Source organism: Chanodichthys erythropterus, chromosome 15 (genome assembly GCF_024489055.1).
Source record: "Chanodichthys erythropterus isolate Z2021 chromosome 15, ASM2448905v1, whole genome shotgun sequence".
Taxonomy (NCBI): domain Eukaryota; kingdom Metazoa; phylum Chordata; class Actinopteri; order Cypriniformes; family Xenocyprididae; genus Chanodichthys; species Chanodichthys erythropterus.
Window position 1 is genome coordinate 30,746,889 of NC_090235.1, and position 14,819 is coordinate 30,761,707.

The window sequence follows — 14,819 nt, forward strand, 5'->3', positions numbered from 1 at the left end:
TAACATTACACACTGTTGGAGATATTTATAAAGAATGAAGTTGTGTTTATGAATTATACAGACTGCAAGTGGTTAATAATGGAAATAACGACATGGCTCTGGTCTCCATGAATACAGTAAAAACACAAAGGTAACTTTAACCACATTTAACAGTACATTAGCAACATGCTAACGAAACATTTAGAAAGACAATTTACAAAATCACTAAATATATCATGATATCATGCATCATGAACAGTTATTATTGCTCCATCTGCCATTTTTCGCTATTGTCCTTGCTTGCTTACCTGCATAACGTCTGATTAGGCGTTAATTCTGGCTGTCTAATGCCTTGAACATGGGCTGGCATATGCAAAAGTTGGGGTCATACATATTAATGATCCCGACTGTTAACAGTCTGTGTTATGTTGAGATTCGCCTGTTCTTCGGAGGTCTTTTGTACAAATCAAATTTACATAAGAAGGAGGAAACAATGGTGTTTGAGACTCACTGTATGTCATTTCCATGTACAGAACTCTAATTATTTAACTATGCTGAGCTAAATTCAATTTTTAATTCTAGGGCACCTTTAATACTTTTTTGCGGAAACCGTGATACATTTTTTTCAGGATTCTTTGATGAATGGAAAGTTCAAAAGAATAAAAATCGAAATCTTTTGTAACATTTTAAAAGTATTTACTGGCACTTTTAATGAATTTAATGTGTCCTTGCTGAATAAAAGTTTTAATTTCTTTCAGATAAATGAAAAATCTCACCGACCCCAAACTTTTGAACGGTAGTTTATCTATGTGCTGTGCATCTGTGCAACATTACTTGTGATAAACTGTGAAGTTCAGCTCTAGTTGTGGTATAGCATGTGACTTCCTTCGTTGTGATGTTTCAGGCCTGTTATGAATCCTCATCCACCTCATATGAGACCAGATTTCTCAGCTCTGTGGCTGCACGCTTTCTCTTTTTGGGTGTACTGATGTGAAGCGAAATTTTTTGGCTCATTCATGCAGTCAGTCTAATAATAACAATTAATACTAAAGAAACTGATACCTGGCATGTCATATCACCTGACCTTGATGATGATTTATAATGAGTAAAGGATGAACTTATTCAGCATTAATGAGGATTTAAAGAGCTAAAAACTTGCTCACAGTGGCGGTTTGGTTGAGTCACACATGCTGTGATGAATATAATAACAGTTCTGCTCTACAATAGATCTGGTTTCTCAGTTTTCATGTGGATTTTCTTTCTTTTTGTTCAGCCATCCAGCGGCAGGAACACAGGATTTACAGAGACGGCTCAGCCTTCCTCCCAGCCCACATCTGCTAAGATGTCCTCAGAAACACACAGTGTAGACGCCACCCCTGCTCTCACTGAACTTCTAGGAGATATACCTTTCACTTTAGCACCACACATCCTGGCCATGCAGGCAGGCCTGCCCTTTGTAACAGATATCACCTTGCCTCATGACATAAATGACAAACTAGCCAACTTTCGTTATGACTTCTCCTTGGAGAACTCAGTGCTTTGTGAGCCGTGACTCTTTGCCCATCAGTTAAATCACCAACACGTGATGAACTACGAGCCTTTGGTTTTCAAGATTCTCCTTAACCGCTTGCCTCTTAAATAAATGAAGTGATCTAGTTTCAGAAAATCGGTCACTGACTATAGGGTGTTGGGCTCAAACGAACATATTGTCCATTTCGTTTAAATAAGTTAGTGAAGTTTGCATCAAGATGGTTTACAGTCTCTCAGGATCTTACACTTTATTGTGAGAGATGAGTGTTACCGCCTCGTTTAAAAACAGTAGATGAGTATTTATAAGATGACCTATGGCTTTACATTTTTCAAATGTAGTTCAAATTTTACGGGTGTAAAGTCTGTGCAATGTTGCATTTTGACTCTGTGGGGTCCTGTAGCATAAGATGATATACTGAAATAGTTTCGATGCTATGTTTCTGAGTAAGTTGCATTCGGTTGTGTGATGTTTCAGACACCACAGTCTGCGTTAGCCTTCCTCAGCTTTTTCTTAGTTCTGCAAAGACTTACTGTAATTTATGGAATCTTTTTCAAGAAGTTTGCTTGCAGATCGTCCACTTAAACCAGTCATGATACACCAAAAGAATGATTTTACAGTAACCTGTCACCCAGAAATGTAATTCTTTAAACATATCTAAAATAAATAATTTGATAATAGAAAGAAGTATTTAATTCAAATATCAATCATACTTTTAAAATTATATATAAGTATTAAAAATATATATTAAAAATGGCAATCATAATGGCCTTTGGCTAGTTCACTACATATGCTGTAACTTTACAGTGAGTACCAATAAACCTTAAACACTCCCCTGTCTGCTATTGGTCAACCAAAAAGATAGTCCTGCCCTAAACTGACACCATTGGTAGAGTCAGTGTCGCTGTGCCTGGCTGTTCGGGATGCTCATACAGATCAATATTTTGATAGTGATGCAGTGTTTACACTTTTCAGGGTGATCAGTATAGAATTTAGCTTACTTGTAGTTGTTTCTTCATATTAAGTTGGGATATGAAGTATTTTTACATCACAAAAATGACACACATCACCTTAGTGAAAGGATTGCACTTAAAACTGAGAGACAAACATCACAGTGCTCATTATAAATAGGCCACTGTTATATCCCTTTGTTATATATAAATATATATGTGTGTTTTTTTTGTTTTTTTTTTGTGTGTGTGAACATTGTACCTCTACTGTTGTTTGGGTTTTAATGCATGAAGTTTTGAAGTTCTGCTAGATAGCAGGCCATTTTTGGGAGGCAGATATGTATTCTGAACAATGTTTGATTGCAAAAACATGCACATGGATTTTAATAGGATTTACTGTACTGTTTGAATAGGCCACATGGTTGTTGATCTGTTTTTTTTTTTTTTCTTCATCTGAATTTCAGTTTCAGTTATGGTTTTTATAGTGCATGCTGCTATTTATAAAATGCACTCAGGAGGTTTAGCTGTGTCTCATTTACATCCTCTGTACTTTACTTGATATCGGTTTAGTTTATTCACTTGATATCACATCAAATCTCACTTTTTATTGGTCTTTGTTTTGATTTGTCTGACAGTTATTTCATCTAAGGTTAATAGGTTCTTTCTAATTGATCTCAGTCACTGACATGTACTTTTCAAAACACTGTACTGAAGTAATCAAAGTTTGAGTTGTGTTGTCTTTGCCCTTTAAAATGTCTTTAAAATTATTTAATGCCACTTTTTTCAACTATGTATTCCTTATTGATTCATATCTGGAACAGAATTCCTCATCGATTCTGATCCCACATGATGTTTATGCTAAATTCTGAGCATGAGCAGAATGTAATGATGTTGTTTAATTAAAATCTTATTTGATTACATCTTGTTGCAATTTGCTGTTTTGTATGAACATATCTTATTTAGCACAAAAGGGATTTATTAGAAATGTCCTCGTAATTAAAAAAGTGTGTGTGTACATGTATATATGTATATATATATATATATATAATATATATATATATATATATATATATATATATATTTATATTTATATATATGTATATGTGTGTGTGTGTGTGTGTGTGTGTGTGTGTGTGTGTGTGTGTGTGTGTGTGTGTGTGTGTGTGTGTGTGTGTGTGTGTGTGTGTGTGTATATAAGTATTCCAAAAAATATGTAAATGTTAACAAAAATGTCACATCACCATTTTTATCCAAACACCTTTTAAATTACTGAATTGAATAAATGACATTTATTGTCATCAATTACATTTAAAACGTCACAACTTGCCCCAACTTGACATTTTTTAGAGAAAAAAAATATACTGAGAATAGCTCAGCCTTGGAGTTAAATAATAATTGTAATAAATTTTATTTAGAGCCCCGGTCTCTCGTATGTCTTCTTATGCTCTATGCATTGCTTACAGTTAAATCCGTTACACCATCTGTGTTATCAGTATTAATGTTTGTACTTTGTGCCATTATATTAGTCTGTCAGTTTACAATCTCAACCAATAGCATTAGCAAAGCAGAATCCCATACGTTCTGAACCATAATGACTCCACTGGCTCCTTCTGTTGTCCATCATTTTCTCCAGACCAATCGTATTTTATTTCGATCATGCGATTCACCAATCAGAGGCCGTAAGAGCGCCGGACGCTCCCGCCTACACGCCTCAGTGACTGTGCCGCTGAAGTGCCTGACATTTGGAGTAGCACACGGCAAAGGGGTGCTGAGACACACGACAGTCGGGATAACATTTCTTCAGCGTCAACTTTTTTAGGTTTCCAGACTAGGATGAACTCCAGACACATTTTAAGGGCAAGTTAGAGTCAACCAATCATCAGCAGACTGTATGACTAAAGGAAAGAAACTTCGTTCAGGGAAGCTACAAAATTGCTATAATTTCAGCGCACTAACCGACAAGCCGAAGCTACGCACTACACCAACATTAAAATAAGCTTCTGCTTTTTTTTAACGGTTAAAATATGTTTAATTAATGACTTGAGTTTAGTTAGTTAATGAATGAATGAAGGCTTGGGGAGTAATTTATTAGCGTTTTTTGCAGTAAAACTAACACATAGTTAGGTTCAGTCATGTCAGCATCACCTGTGCACTCGGCTCGGGTCAGGCGCAGCAATGACGGGTCCCCCATCAACACCTCCTCCTCCTCCTCCTCCTCCTCCTCAGCAGCATCATCATCATCCTCCGCCGGCAACACGAGCCGGTTGCAGCCCATTCGCGCCACTGTGCCCTACCAGCTCCTGCGTGGAAATCAGCAGCACAGCCCGACCCGCCCTCCCGCGTCCTCCTCCTTCTCCTCCTCCTTCTCCTCCATCTCAGTCGGAAGCAACACAGAACCGACCGCAGCAGCCCAGCACAGCAGCTCCAGTTCCGGCAGCCCGACGCTCGCCAGTCCGGCAGGAAACGGCTCGCTGGACGGTCGGCTGATCCCGCGGCAGAGGCGCTCTCCTCCGGAGCACAGGAGCTCACCCGAGCGCTGCCCTCATTCACCTGTCCTTAGAGGTAAACAACAGGCCCAAATCCTGCTTCGTTTACTGCCATTCATTTAAGCATCTTCACATACGCTGCTGCTAGAGTCGTTTAATTGGGTCAGGCTGTTTATCATAGACTATATGAAAACAACATCCATTCTTCACATAAATCTGTTATTATAACACTATACACCAGAAGCGCATATGCATGACACATATAAGACAGCTTTATAACAGTCTTAGATATATATATATATATATATATATATATATATATATATATATATATATATATATATATATTACAGTGAATACATTATATAAAATACATTTGACCCGATTAACTAAATCTGTCTAAAGGGTTTAAAGGGTTAATATATAATAATGTATATTATCATGCTGTTTATGCATCATGACCATGGCTGTGATTTAAAACCTAGTGAGCTACCTAGATAGTCATCGTATATCGTACATTCACACCGAACACTAACGTTTTTGCCGTTGTGTCATAAGCTTTGTGAAACGCTGCGTTAGGTTTCATTCTGTACGCAAGAACGCGTCCCGTGTACACGCCCCCTCTGGTGCCAAAAAAAGCCGTCTATGTAGTGAGCTCGCTAGGTTTTCAGACACGGCCCGCGCTGGTTCAGCTCCTGCTAAAGCTAGCGCTCTGTAGCTTTGTAAACACACGCATAACTATTACTATTTGCATTATTTCTATAGTCTCTAGTCCTGAATGAGCTCGAATGTCTTTCTCATGTTTGTGTTTAATTCGCTGTTGTTTCTCAGGGAGAGACGGAAAGAATTACGTGGGTAATTGGAGGCTGAGTGTATGTCTGTGTGAAGGCCACACAGGGGGCCTCCTCACAAACACACAACCTCAACCCTGCTGTTCTGCTTCATAACACATTATTATGAAACCTAAATGTTGGAAATTGAGTGCCTAAAGTCTTATTTAACAACTTTATGTGTTGCGTGTATATTTAGGATAAACAACATGTAAAAAGTTCATTCATTCCCAGTACTACATTATCAGTCTTCATATTCAGGCCCTTCTATCAAAAACCATATTTACTACACTACTACTTTAAAACTATGGTGACTTAGTATAAACCACTATTGTCATTAAACATAAATTTGTTTATGATGATTTAACAGTAATGATGGTACAGTGGTTCCAAAATATATTTCAACCACTGATCTATACTATAGAGATCAGTGATTTGGATGCTTAATCCACAAATATTTGTTTTTAATTCACTGCATTAACAAAATATCAAACCAAATATTATTTATAGCCTGTACTTGCAATGATATCACATTCAGAGAGTAATTTTGCCAAATACTTTTTGAGGCCAATCTATATGGTTAGAGACTGTGGTATGCACTCATTTTTGTCAACATTTTTCTTCATGAATCCCTTGAAATGATTTTGATCATTGATTATGAATTGGTGTTTGTGGTAAGGCATTCTTTCTGCTGAGGCTGTGTATAACAGATACATGTTGACTCTTGTTAATATAATTTCCACCTTTTTTGATTATATTGTGAGGAGAATCTTAAAGATTTGCCTGGCTGATGACTTGAGGTTATCTGTCTGTTATCATATAGGAAGGAGCTATTGATGGGAGGATCAGATCATTTTACTGAATCTCTCATTGGATCTCACTCATCAAAATGAACTAATCTTTATTCAAGTAATTTTGTTATTTTGAGTGGCATTAAATGTTATATTTCCAACAGCCAAATTACCCGAACATGTCCACCTACACAATCTTAATCATAGTCCAAATTAGGAAATCATTATAATGCAGTCAAAGATAATTTATGAGGAACATAAATAATTACAAGAAAGCTTTCTTGGCAAAAAAAGACTCTCTCTTCTGAGTTCCTTTGGTGTAGACATTGAACTGGCATTGAAAAAAGTCATATATTCTTCTGCTATATGAAGTTTGAATTACAGTTTGAAGTTCTCTTTGCTTTTTTATAGTAAGTCATTTGTAATGTGCAACACTGCACAAAGTTGGACATGGATATTATTAATTCATAATATTAAGAATCAGGATTTTAGATTAATCATGCATTTAAAGGAAAGTGTTTTTTTTTTTTTTTCATCTCATTTAAAAGTGTGTGTAATTGTTAATGGTATAACACTGTATCATATCCCAGCTTAATATACAGTCAAGTAATCCAGATTGATTTCCCTAAAAGCTTTTAACACTCAGATCAGAACATGATGACACAGTATTACTAAGCAGCTAGTCAAAAAGTGGGACCCATTCCTTGATATAAAGTCATAAAAATTGCATGTTCAATAATTATACAAGAATTTCAAAATAGTTTTAGTTAAAATAGTTTAAATGAAGTATATCATGTCACACCGCTGACACTGCTTGATGGCATGTCAACTACCTACTGACAGAAATGGGCTTTTAATTTACAGTAGTTTCTTGTAATTACAGAAATCATCAAAGATTCTGCGGCTTTGAATTCTTGAGCATTTTGTCATGAGTTAAATGAGCAGTCAGATATTTTTAGAAGTGTAACTCTTGTTTCAGACATGCTGTCTCTGAGCTCTCATAATTCATTGCCATGTTAAGCACTATTCATTTGATGTACTGCAAGTGTAGACTGAGTGTGTTCAGTATTTCCCACAGGATTTTGTGAGACTATGGGGGGTGGACCCTTCCCCCACCCGGAAGAAATGTTTGTACATTTTAAAGTTAAATGCATCAATTTGGTGCACTTTGTGAGTTCAGAATTGTTTTTTTGTTATGATTTTTATCCCCAAGACTTAATAAATTAATGAAAAGTTTGAATATGACTATGTTTGAATATACACTACAGTAGGGAAATTACAGTACTTTTGCTAATTTCTTCACTTATAAGAGATAAACCCTTGAGCTTTTATTTTACTGAAAATCTGGAGTTTCTGTGAAAACAGGTTCAAAATTGCCTCTTATTACAAATGTAGTGTAATGCTTAAATAAAATGTCCACAAAAATGTTGAAAATTATGTACATGTGAAATAACTGGTGCTCGTTGCATTCCCAAATGCATATTAAACTCAGCACTTTCAGAGATGTAGTTTGCTGCATTCACTGTGAGCTGAGATGCAGAAAAAAAGAATCACACTTTCATCACGTGATAAAAGTGTGCGATTCACTTTGAAACACGCAGCACAACAAACTATACATATTATTTACTTAAATCACACTATTGCAGTGTTTTCCAATTGTATAAGGACACTTTCAATATAGCTTGATTGACGAATACTTGATGGATGCCAAAGCAGTGGCACAAAACACATCTTTAGAGACCCTTTTATTAGGAGAAGTTTAAAGGGGACATCAGATGCCCCCAGAGTGTGTATGTGAAGTTCTAGCTCAAATACACTAAAGATAATTTTTTATTCGGTTATTCGGCGCGGCAGCGCTTCCGGGTCCTAACGCTCTATCTCATACCACAAGAAAACAACAAATGGTGCTAATATACACACACGATGTGGTGTAATACTACAAAAAATATATAATTATAACCTTTATCTCCATACCAAAATTCCAGATGGCCAGACAATGATTCATCTTTTATAAATCGTTAAAATATTAATATCTGTGACGCTGTGAGCACGGAGACTGTTGTGTAGACTGTAAGTATTTAAAATGTTTAACTTTTTAAAATGATTGATGTTTAAAATGAATAAATAGCGCTCATAAACGGCCGTCGAGTGAGCAAAAACGTGCCATTTTTGTGCATATCCTTTTAAATGTAAAAGAGCTGGTGCTCCCAGACCCCTTTCAATATAAAGGGCGGAGCTTCAAGAGCTCGTGCTCAACCCGCAACAACAAAACAGGACAATCTCACGTACTGAAAATGTCAGGACAATGATGACTACAGAGCCAGAGAATAAATGCTGCATGGAGATAGAACAGGTATAATTTTTTTTAAATTACGGTTATAACTTATGTTGTCAACTTGCTTGTATCCACAATCCTGTTGTAGTGGACCCCATCCAAATGATGGCCAAAACTTTAAAAATGATTTAAAGTTTATTGTACATCACACAAAAGTCCGGTTTCACTCCACGCGTCCGGTTACACTCCAGGGGCCAGTTGCACCAGCTGTGCGCAAGTTACAACGTAGACTAGTTTTAACCTAAATGGGCACTAAGTTACAACTTACGCACTACTAAATATTTTTGTGTTGCACCATTAAACTTAGTTGAAGCATAACTCTATGTATACACTAAATATTTACGGAAGCCTCCTATCAGGAGTAACGGTTGGAATAAAATAGCAGACTGACTGAACTGCATCAATAAGCTCTTGTTTTACCTGACAGACTTCATTCTTTACACATATATGATGCTGCTGACATTAACACTCTCTTACATTTTAAGAGAGAGAACATTATGTGAAAAGATTACTTTGTTAGTCACTCTTCAACACGAACCCGTTAAACAGCGCACCGCTGTGTGCATCGGTCCTATCACTCTGTGTTGGGCATGTCAAATAAAATCAGTCATAATCAATAAATGTCATTTCTTATGTTTTTGTTGTTGTTTCAGTATTTATTTATTGATCCTTATTAATTTAGTTTCAAATACAGTTTCTGAATGTTATTTACATATAAAAACATTTATGATTAAGTAGTAGGCTATTATATTTAATGGGAACTTATTTTTACTGTTAGCTACGTGAGGCAAAACAAGTCAGAATGAAGGATAAACTGAAATTCACAGAATTTCAACAACTTCTGCTCCTGTATTTGAAGGATCACTGAGGGTAAACGTCATGTGACTACGCATTACTTTACGGAGACCTTACGAGCTACTAGCTACGTTCTGCCTTAAGAACAAATGGTGCAACCGAATAAAGTACAGAGTTAGTTACAAACTAGCTAGAAGTTACTATGCCACTAGTCTGGACTTTACGTTCCAATTTAAGAAAGAACTTATGAGCGGCTGGTGCAACCCTACCCAGAATATCAGAGTGCAAGATGTGCGCATTAAAGTCTTATCCATCCATAAAATTTCTCTATTCTTGCATTATCATCAACATACACTGCAAATTTCACAAAAAAACACTCGTTACAACTAACAGTAAACAAACCTTGTGCTTTTGGGAGGTGCTTAATAAACTGTTAACTTTATATCCTTGAAACAACTCCGATGAACTGTAATTAACTGCATGCTCTCCCTTTCATTACTGCCGTAACCATTATCACTCCAGAGAGTATAAGCTGGATCATGAACAGCTGGTACTGATCAGTTTATTTTATTTATAAGTTTATTTGAATCAGGACAGTACAAAAAGCATGATTCTAGTTGACAGCTAGAATATGTATTGCACATCGAGAGTCCACTTCAACATGTAGAATGTTCACTCTTACATCCAACAACAAAACAGTTGCTTAACCCTCTGGAGTCTGAGGCTGTTTTGGGGCTTGGAGAAGTTTTGACATGCCCTGACATTTGTCCTTTTTTCAGTTGTTCATAAACATATAAATGACAAAAGTGTCATTACACTGTATTCAGCACAAACTAGGCTACAATAATATGTGAGGAACATGTATGTACATGTTTGTATTTTTGAAGGAATAAAGTTTATGCGTGGTTATTGAAAAAACAAAAAACTTAAGTCACTGAAATAAGGCCAAAAAAGACTTCTGGGTATTGGAGGTTGTAGACTAGAGTTTTTGCTTCAGAATTATGTAAAAATTATGCTGCCTACTCCTTCATATAAAACAATATATTGATTTAGTTTTTGTAAGACACTTTTTGTCAAGAAACACAGTATGCGTGGAGGCGTGAATCATCATGAATAATGGGCCATTTACACATGAGAAGACAAAAGAATCACATAATAATGACCTGAAATGACTTGCATATTAATGAGGCCTTTCAGCCAGGTAGGCTGTGAAAAAAACCTTTGTAATAATGTCTCAGCTCATCATAAACAGCAATACTGTGAAATATTATTACAATTTAAAATAATGGTATTCTATTATATTCTTTAAAATATAATGTATTTCTGTGATGCAAAGTGTCTGAACAATTATGTTACCTCTATGGCATTTCATATAGGCTTTTAGCTTAAAAGCATGCACATTTGGAGAAATATTGATGGATTCTTATATATTTATGTCAATTTTCTATACTGAGAAGTAATATTTATTGTCATCACTATGAGTGCTGGATACTCTGTTTTCAATTCATACTTGCAGCCGGAGGGCGCTCTGTACACCTTTAGGCCACAAATTCATATAAAGAAGAAAAGGAACTAGGAACTAATGGCATGTCTTCTAGAGATCGCTAACCATGGCTTTAACATCCAAATAAACACTTTTCAAGACAATAAATACACGATTGAGATAATGCATACAAGTATTGAATTTGCATCTGAATAGCGCTGGCTCCATGTGTGTGGCCGCATTAGCGGGTAATGGGCTGAATCTCGGACTTCTGACATGGCTCTCTCTCTTCATACAGATTACATGTACACAAATAAAAGAACACATTCTATAGTTTCAATTGATATATTACTTATGTCTCTATGACAAGGAATGACAGAGTATTTTAAGTCTGTTTTGCGGCAATGTGAAAAAAATCCTGCAAAACGCGTCGGCGCGTTTTCGGACCTCAGGGAGTTAAGTGACATTCTCGCCTGGAGAAAATGGCGGACAGTGTACAACTCGCTCAGGCCGGGGTTTATGCTAATACAACAGAGTCTGTCAGCAGTCGTGGGTGGCCTTATTCAAATAGCTAGCTATCTATGTAGAAACTGGTTACAGGTTGAAACAGCTTGCTGGAAGACACAGTTTCAGACTCAGACAGCCCATAACAAACTGGCTGTGTGTTTTCATTTCAGCTTTTCTCATCTTTTCTTTTTGACATGCCAAAAAACAAACTATGTGCAAAAAAAAAAACAAAAAAAAAAAAAGTGATAAGTGGATAATTTCATCTAATGTCCCCTTTAAAAATATTTATGGTTCATCATGAAAATGTGGCGGGACAGATTAGACTTAGGCAAGGAAACACTGGAGTTAATTTATTGGAGAAATACGTCACTTCTGTTGTACATGGTACAATTTTGTCTTGTTCTCCAAGACAGCAGTGTTTTTGACCATGGCTTTGTGTTCATGTACGTGAGCATTGGAGTGTTGTTTAAGTGCATCGGTCTGACTCAGCTCCTCGGGTGGATGTGTGATAACAGGCCTGAGCATTATGAGATAATCACAAAAAAACACACTTTCTTTCACTTCTATCCTATACAACAACATATGATAGACTTATATGAAATTGAAGGCAGTACATTTTTTATTATCTTTTTTTTTTCTTTTTTTTTTACAGTTCCCATGTTGATCTTTGTATCTGTGCCAGAAAGGAGTAGCACATAATTGTACTGTCCAGAAAGGCTAATAATCATGTAACATATTATTTATAGCATACTGTATAAACAATGCAATGCAATGTTTTCTTGTATATTTTAAGTTTGACAGGACATACTAAATCAAAAGAAACCCCACAGCAATTCAGGGAGGTTTACAATTTAGTGCGAGTGCTGTGGTGTAAAATTGTTATTATGAATAGCAGGACTTGTTTACAGCAGTTTACAAATGTAACACCAATGTAGGGTTGTGCCGATAGATGATGATATTGTGTATCGACGATAGCCAGAGATATTGCCAAAAGCATCAGCTATCGCCAATATCAAGAGGATTTGGCATTATGTATTAAATTATTGTTTTTATTATGAATTTTTTTGTTAGGCTACTATTATTATTAAATCAATATAAGTTCATTTGTATAGCACGTTTCACACACGCCGGTGATTTTTACTTTTGCTTTCTCTGGCAGCATAGCCTGAATGTATTGCCCCTGCTGACGATAAAACTCGCTCTTCAGACCTTTTACAACAAGTGTCAGTTGCTTGTAACATCAGGAGATAACATGAAGATATTATAAAAGAGAAATGGTCTCTTTCCTGCTTGTGTCCCACATACCTCTTAAAGCACAGAGCGGCTATGTGACACATCTTTGTATGGAAATAAAAAAAAAACGAATGTTTTTTTTTTTTGTTTTTTTTTTAAATATTTAACTTTCTTATTATTTAGGTTACCATTATTTACCGATATTTATTTCATAGTTTTACAGGCTGATTACAGATTTTCCTGTGGTACTGAAATTGGCACCGAGAACTGTAAAATGTTTATGGTATTGGTACTGACTACTGGAATTTTGGTACCGTGACAACACTAAAGACAATTATATTGAGAGAATATGCGCAGTTAATGCCGTTTCAGATGGAGAAAGCCTAGTCAATTTTTACTTTCACTTTCTGTAGTGAATAATTGACTGGTATTTGAGACTCCTTCAGCAGCTCAGCTGTCGTGCAAAGTTTGCACATTGTTTATGTGATATCCACTGGCTCGGCTTCATGGTTTAAAACTGAAATATATCTAATATTGTGATGTGACATTTTTCTCTATCACTAATTCCATCACGGCTTGCAAAATGATGGGCAACGATTCACATAAAAGTAAGTAAATAATTCGATAAATGAGTAAATGAATAAATTAATGATCAAATAAATAAGCAAATACGAATAAGCAAGTAAAAAAGACAACTTCCCACTCCCGACGGTAATTTATTGTATCAGCAATCTCACATATTGGCGATAGGATGATTTACTATGAAGAGTATCACCCAACACTACACCACTGCATGTTTTTACACATGCTGGTTTGGTGTGTTTGTTTGAGCTTTGAGGTACTCAGCATTTATCAGTAATATAATGGTAATATATAGTAGATCAATATCTGATTGATTATGTTTTTCACTCTGCCATATGCAGTTTAGTGTGAAAATATCTCTGGTTTTGGGTGTTTCAACATTAAATTGGAGACTGACTTGCTTCTTGCCCTGACTTCAGTTCTTATTTGCATTAATTATTAAATAAGGGCTATTTCTGGAATACAAGTGCTTTTGCACCATAGAACATTTTGCAGGATCATCAGAAAAGACTGTTCCTACTTTTAGCATATTTACTTTTAGCACAGCAGCTTTCTACCACATTTCTACCACATTGTACAGATATAGCTGATTTTATTAAATTGTTTTTCCTTTATATGTGCAACTTGCAGTGGTGTATAGACCCTTAACAAATCCACTTATTAACCACTTATTTGCAAATTCATTATATGATATTATATCATGCTTGACATTCAAAAATAATAAAAACACTAAAATCTTACAAGTAATACAGATTTGGGCACTTTAGCTACACAATTTGTCAATGTCAGTTACATTAGCTAACAAAATATCAAATCAAGTGATATTTATTTAAAATAATATTATACAAAAAAAAAAACACTAAGTAAAACATTTAACAAAACAGTTAGTTTGTTAGCTTTAAAAAAAAAAAAAAGAAAAGAAAAAGATATATTATATTTGGACACTTTATGGCTGCCAGACATTAGTGTTAAATGAATGGATTTGTTTATTCTTTTCTTTCTTCATTTCTTTCCAAATGGTTTGATCCACTTGGTTTGATATATTGTGTCTATTGCAATTACAAGTGTGCCGTAAGTGTCCAAATAATAATACAAATAAAAAATACTTTATGGAGCAGCTACATTACACATTCTTCTAGGATACACAGTCTCAGGAGCATGACTTTAAAAACACATTGTATTCTTGGTCATGTTTTTATTAATACACATCGACAGCTGTAAACTCTTTGCTCCAGTTTTTCTAATGACTATAATCTTTTTTTTTGCATATATGCAGTACCACACATTATTTCTACCAATGCTTTAATGGAACCTTTTCAC

General features: G+C 35.6%; 1 protein-coding gene across 2 annotated transcripts in view; it reads left to right on the forward strand.

Moving 5' to 3' along the window:
• Nucleotides 1–14,819, forward strand: part of glcci1a (glucocorticoid induced 1a) — a 61,894-nt gene that overhangs the window by 14,680 nt on the left and 32,395 nt on the right. The window contains exon 1 of one of the 2 annotated variants that reach the window (XM_067410934.1): nt 3,902–5,019. The exons of the other annotated variant lie outside the window; for it this stretch is intronic. Within the exon in view, the coding sequence (XP_067267035.1) occupies nt 4,590–5,019 (430 nt within the window). The 5' untranslated portion in view covers nt 3,902–4,589. Of the gene's footprint in view, nt 1–3,901; nt 5,020–14,819 lie in introns of those variants that run through there. 2 annotated transcript variants of the gene reach the window in all.